This window comes from Hipposideros armiger, unplaced genomic scaffold, assembly GCF_001890085.2.
Source record: "Hipposideros armiger isolate ML-2016 unplaced genomic scaffold, ASM189008v1 scaffold_52, whole genome shotgun sequence".
Lineage (NCBI taxonomy): Eukaryota > Metazoa > Chordata > Mammalia > Chiroptera > Hipposideridae > Hipposideros > Hipposideros armiger.
In genome coordinates, this window is record NW_017731402.1 from 3049241 (window position 1) to 3056211 (window position 6971).

General features: G+C 42.9%; 1 protein-coding gene across 1 annotated transcript in view; it reads right to left on the bottom strand.

The window, feature by feature from the left end:
• The window catches only part of ATP8B1 (ATPase phospholipid transporting 8B1), a 127955-nt gene that overhangs the window by 48056 nt on the left and 72928 nt on the right, over nucleotides 1–6971 (bottom strand). The window contains exons 3-4 of the mRNA XM_019640608.1: nucleotides 1616–1713; nucleotides 773–886 (exon numbers count right to left, since the gene is read on the bottom strand). Of these exons, the coding sequence (XP_019496153.1) occupies nucleotides 773–886; nucleotides 1616–1713 (212 nt within the window). The remainder of the gene's footprint in view (nucleotides 1–772; nucleotides 887–1615; nucleotides 1714–6971) is intronic.

Sequence of the window (6971 nt, forward strand, 5' to 3'; positions counted from 1 at the left end):
GCAATGATGGTGCCAGCTTGGGCCGGTGAAGCAACATCCTCCACAACTAGACTAAAGAACAAAAACAACAGCAACTTGTCTGTTCCCCTTCCCCCGATTCCCCAATAAAATCTTAAAAAAAAAAAAAGAATCTGATAAAAAGAAGTAGATATGTTAGCCTTTGTAATCTGCACATGAGATGCTAAAGGTTGATATTCCAAGTGGTAACCAGAGAGTGTAGATAGAGTTCTCTGGGTTATAAAAACAGTTCCTAAACAGATAAAATGAATGCTGAGCAGATGAGCAAATTTTTTTGCCACAATTAAGGAAAAAAAAATAGGCCCTTTCCAATGTAAACCCAGTTCATAAAAATAATTTGAAATGTATGACCAAAATATTAATAAAAATCACTAACATTATTGGGAAATTAGTCATCTAACTAACAAAATAAAGGGCAAGCATAAACAATAGATTTAATTTTAAGGTACAAATAATTTTACAAAGTGAAAATTTTAACTTTATTCACTTTAGGGAAACCAGTCTTAACATTTACATCAGTATAAAATTGAATTTTTAAAACTATAGACTTAAAATAACATTTCCATTTGCTCCCTTTCCTTGTTCATTTAACACCGAAGGAGCTGGTTCTTTGTATGAGGCATGTTCCCTTACATGTAGAACCCTGATATTAACAGGAAAACTTTCAAGATTATCCACATTATATGCGCCCACAACTTAAGCACTATTGACTCACCATAATTCAAAATAGATTTAAGATATCAAAGGGCATTACCTGTAAGATAAGAAGGACGAGGAAATAGAAATTGGCTGCTCTCTTAAACTGCTCAAACAAATTCATTGGTAGAAAGGTAAGTGCATTGTACTTGTATGTTTTAATTGCATTAGTCTGTTGGAAAAAATAAGAAAGTTATTCTAAATCACACCATGCATTTATCACAATGTACACACATCTGCAAAAATCATTAAATCCTATGGCCGTCAGTGACACAAGGACATCATTTCTCAGTCAGAAAGATACTGAGATTTCCTTTAAGCTTTAATTCTAACCAGGCCTCGAAAAGACTCCTTGGAGGCTTATGTCGGGACAGTATCAAGGTGCAAACATTTCACCGCAAAACACTGGCAAATCCAGCTGTGACCAACTGGATTGATCCTTGACCCCTTAAAACCTCATAGAAAAACGGGACAAAAGGAGACATGGATGGCAAAGCAGGAAAGGGAACGCTTTTACTTCGGGGGGGAAGATGGAGTCTACTACGTAAGAAAGAGGAAAAGATACCATTGTGGGTTGAACTGTGTGCTCCAGTCCTAACCCCGATACCTGTGAATATCATCATATTTGGAAATAGGGTCTTTTCAGATGTAATCAAGTTACAGTGAGATAGTGTTGGATTACCATGAGCCCTAATCCAATGACTGCTGTTCTTAGAAGGAGAAAATTGGACACAGAGAGAAGTCCAGGTGAAGACAGAGGGAGAGATGAGAATGATGCATCTAGAAGCCAAGGAATGACAAAAATTGTTGGCCACCACCAGAAGCTAGGGCAGGTGCATGACGGCCATTGAAAAAAACTGGCTTTCAGTAAAGGCAATTTAGGCAGTTAAAATCAACTTACCGCATATTTGCTCTCTTTAATACAAAGGAACTTTGTGTTCATAAAATGAGGCTGTTCGTGGAAGCTTCGATCATTTGCTTTGACTTGCCATGTACAGTCTTTAAAAAAGAAAGGAAAAAAAAGTCCATAAAGTAGAAAATTGGCACACTGTTATGGTCACTGTGTCCTTCACAGATTCATATAAAATCCTAACCCCAACCCCGTAGCCTGTACCTCAAAGTATGACCTTATAGGGTCACAGCAGATGTAATCAAGTGAGGTCATTAGGGTGGGCCCTAACCCAATATGACTAATGTTCTTATAAAAAGAGTAAATTTGGACACAGAGATACACATAGAAGGAAAATGAAGTCACAGGGATAAGATCTACAAGCCCTGGAGAGAGGCCTGGAACAAATCCTTCCCTCACAGCCCTCAGAAGGAATAAACTCTGTCAATGCCTTAATCTCAGACTTCCAGCCTCCAGAATGGTGAGACAAGACATTTTAAGCCAGTTTGTGGCCCTTTGCTATGGCAGTTCTAGCAAACTGATGAATATATTGTAACTTGACCAACTGTTCATAGAATATTAGACTCTAAAAGAAGCCTAATTAAACACGGCCCAAATGAAAGTTCCAGAGCCCCAGAAGGTCACAGCTAAATTAAATGATTTTTTCAAACTCATTGACTTGCTTTGTAAAATTTATAACCCATTAAATATTTAGTGAATGAATAAATCCAAGAAAAGAGGCATTTCCAATGAATTCAGCATTTGTGAGTCCTGACCACAGATCAGCATTACGCAGAGCTTTATCCTGACCTCCAAGGTCTGTCATCTTTGTAAGTTCATTTTGTGTACTTAATGTCGCATCCCACCATTCAATCACCATGTCTAAATTCCAGGGAACTTGAGAAAATCCACAGCTTCTCTGTAGATGGGGGGAACCTTTCTCACCCAACAGTTATCTCTTATAATGTTCCTCCCTGGCCCCCCACCCCTCACAGTTATCAGGTGTTGTCGCCTGGCTTATCAGAACAATTCTCAATTATGTGAAAGCCTCTAGATGATGACTTCCCTCTTTTGGTTGCCCACAAATCTTGATGTACCCTCCTCACTCTCTTGAATGTCACCTAAAGGGATATGAGACCAATCATCATTCAGGGGCCTTTGCGAGGGAAGGAAAGAAAGAAGAAGAGGAGAGGGAGGTGACGGTGGTATGACTTTCAGTTACAGTTTTGGGGAACCAAATCCAGGAAGGGCTGAAGCAAGGCAGTGCCCTCCTACCAGCTCTGACTAGCATAAGTGTGAAGTGGGGTCGCATGGCTAGAGCCTGGGGATTCAGGTTGTAGTGCTGTGACATCACACAGTTCCCTGGCCACCCTCTCTCATCTCCATCATGTCCTCCATGTTCCTCCCCTCCATGACTTCACACACAACATCCACTTCTCTACCTCATGGGGACTGCTATTTTATGGTCGGGCTGGTTTTGCAATTAATTCCTCCAGGAAGAGCCACCCACTGGGTCTCTTACTTCCAGAACCCGAATTAGCAGGAGAAGGGTTCCTCCCCACCTTGTAGGATGTCCTAGGATTCTTTGTGGTGGGGCTGTGCCTGCTGCCCCAGTTTCTGGGATACTTGTTTCATTTTGTCATCTCTAGTCAGTCCACAGCTGACCTGTCACTCCCCCATCCACCCACCTGTTTTGTCTTCACCCATCTGCTATTGATTTCTACTGTCCATGATGTTATAGCTCTACAGCTACCATTTGTTCAGTGTTTACTATGTGCCAGGCACTGTGCCAAGTAGTTAATATCTCAATTTTACAGCTGAGGAAACAGACAAGTGAGGACCAGTGACTTTACCTGTGGGAGAATCAAAGTCTGGCAGGGGCCTCTCTATATACCTCTCTGTACTGACTGGGCCCTTTTTTTTGGTGACTTATGCTCTAAACCATCACGAGAACTGCTCTGCCAGTGAGCTGACTTGGGAGGATGACTTCTGAGTACAGGGTCAACCTTTCCAGTGTTACTTGAGTAGCAGGCTCTGCTTGGTCTCCTAACAGGAAGGTATAAACATGCCGCTGCTATGAAAGCTCAGGACAAGAATGTTACAAATTAGGAAGAAAAGCTGAGGAATCATCTCTCTCTGGCATTGGGTTCCTCACTGATTTGTGTTCGGATGTGCATGCCCGATGAACTTCCCTTGCGTGACACACGTGCAGGTGGGTGACCCAGGCTTAGATGAACCTCTCTTCCCCTGCAAAACCTAACCCTCCCTCCTCAGTGACCATAAAAAAAGCGAAAACAGTATTCTGTGGTCAAATGCAGTTGTGAAAGACAGCATGCTGCACCCCTTTTTTTGGATATCCTGAGTCCTGTAGTAAAGAAACTTATTTAATTAAGGTTTTTTTACATAACTAATGTGACCACAGGCACTTTTTTTTTTAAATCACAGAACACCTATTAATATGGTTTGAGAACTGCTGCACCAGAGCACAAGCTGTTATGAAGGGCAGCAAAATAGTACTTGGAGACATTTGCCTTTTTGACCCAACATTTACAAAGTACCCAATTGGAACAGAGAATGGTACTGGACACTTGGATCACAAGGCTAATTTATAGAAAAAGTAGAAATCTTGCCCCATTTTCTAGAATGGAAATATTGACTAAGAAAAGAGAAGAACTAATATACGCGTATTGACCAGCAAAAAAATACACCTTCGCCATATGGCCCTTTAGTCAAAAGCTAGAAAGATACCAACTCTTCAAGGGCTGTGCCTAGCTCAACCATCAATGCGTGTGTCCACACAGGTGCATCTAACAGCAGGCTGTGGTTCAAGATCATGTCCGAGCCCGGTAAAGATGTAACGAAAACATGCAAATATTCCTACATGATGTTCAGAGTTTTCCCACGGTCACCAAATCCTTCGATCATCACCACCTTGGAAATGAAGTAAGCTAGGCCTGGCCCCTCAGCCCATCATGCTGGTTCTGAATTCTTACTTACAGATACACCAACAACCAAAAGCGTTGCACTGGTTGGTACAAACTACAGCACATCAGTAGAATACAAAGATCAAAAGTTTAACATCAAAACGGGAAAAAACCCCAAAAACAACCAAAGAGAGAAATGGGTTAAGGACATGAATAGACAGTTCATGCATAGGGAGATTCAAGTGGTTCATCAATATGTGAAAGATACTCAAGTTCATAAAAAAAAGAAGTGCAGGGAGATCCGGTTAGCTCATTTGGTTGGAGTGTGGTGCTGATAACACCAAGGTTGCTGTTTCGATCCCCACATGGGCCACTGTGAGCTGCACCTTCTTTGAAAGAGTCAACTATGCCATTGCTAGCATGAAAGCAATGTGTAACCAATGACCATGGCTGTTCCCCAATAAAATTTTTTTAAAAAGTGCAGTTCTTCAGTTAGGTACCTGTTTTCATCTTACAGTGGCAAAATAACAACAAAGAGTAAAGAATTTGTACCACACTGAGGGTGGAGAGAAAGGCTGTCTTAGATGGTCTCTGCAGAGAGCAATTTGGCCAGATTTATCGCACCAACTGAGCAATCCCACTTCTAGACATTTATCCCCGTGTATATACTCATGCACAGGAGAAATAATATATCTCAGGTCTATTCAATCCAGCCCTGTTTATCCGAAGGATTAGAAATAACCTAAATGCCACCATGAGCACCTGATTAAATAGCCACACAATGAAAGCCTGTGCAGTCTGCAGAAAAGGAGGAGGCAGCTATGTGTCCTGATAGGGAAGATCTCCAAATTACACTAAGTGACAAAAGCAGAGGGTGTCTCTTACGCTGTGCTTTCAGCTGTGTGACACACGGAATTAATGTACAGTAGGCATGCATGCTTGGGCACACAGTTGCACATGTGTGTTTATGTGTATGTGTATCTATGGCTATAGAAGGGCACATGTTTGTAAGTATTCTTTGCACATACACATGAGTGTATATCTCTGGAAGGACATTTGAGAAACTGGTAAGAGGCATCAAACATGTATTCACTTAATAACTATTGGTGAAACTACATGCTTGTGTTCTATGTGCTTTTCAGTATTTAAAAATATAGGAAAATAAATTAAAAAGGAGGCAAGAATAAGCCAAGAGGAAGGCAGTGATACAAAGGAAATAGCCCGGATGATGATGAAAGGAAAAAGAATTCATCATAGGTGAATGAGAGTAGCGTGACCTAACAGTGGGCTGAGCCAAGTTCTCCTTAGGGACTCTGGCTGGATGTGACCTGGGAGGGCATCAAGTTGGGGGCAGAGGTATTAAGAGGAGAAGTGTGTCTTCTCTGTGCTTCCCACCTGCTGCCAGGTGGGGTTCTGCCTCTCCTGAGTCACTGATACATATCAGTCACTGAGCCGTACACGTGCTCTATCCTTCCACTCTAACCTGATCGCAGAACAGCCAACAGGCACCACGGGGTACGACTGGAGGTGAGACTTAACAAATAATAAAATCAACTCCACCCAGGGAAAATTAATGGAGCTCATCTTCCTTGTGTCAGGCATTCTAGTCTTCCTAGGTTAGGCTCAACGTCTGTACACACCCACAGTCTCTGAAATATGGAGAAAACGCAGGTCAGCTGCAATAATATTATTGGCAGCAGTGGTTCTCAAAGTGAGGGTTCCAAATTAGCTGCGTCATCTGAGAACGTGTAAGAAATGCCATTCTCAGGTACTGCCCCGGAACCAGCATATCAGGGACTCTGGGCGTGGGCCTGCAATGTGTTTTCACAAGCCCTCCAGGTGATTCTCACACACACTTAAGTTTGACAACCACTAATTCGGAACAAGGTAGAACTAAAACCCGTTTCGGAGAGAAACTACCTATCGATCAGACACAACCCCTACCTCAAGGAGCCCATTGTCTTGCCAGGGTGGGGGAGAGAGATACCTAAGCACATACATCAGGGGAAGACAATGTATAATGCATAAGACAATGTAAGGATAAAGGTAAGCACTTGGCAGGATGGGAATTCTAAGGAGCAGCAGGGGATGGTGATGTCAGGGAACAGTTGTTGGAAGAGGTGCCCCTCGAGTAGGCTCTTAAAAGCTGTCCCCAAATTATACCTGTAAAGGGACAGGAGAGAGATCAAAGGGCATTCCAGGCATAGATACAACAGCAGCAGAAGCACAAAGGCAAGGGCCGGCAAGGGCCGGCCGAGTGGCGCGATGGTTAAGAACTGGCTTGGGACGCCAGAGGGCCCCGGTTCGGATCCCACAGATGAGGGCCAGTGACACTGCCCTCCACAGCTAAGAGGCTGAACAACAGCTCAACCTGGAGCTGGGCTGCCGTGAGTCGCTGGCGACGGGTAGGCTGCAGCCCCTGTGGCAGTGGGTTGCCATGGGCT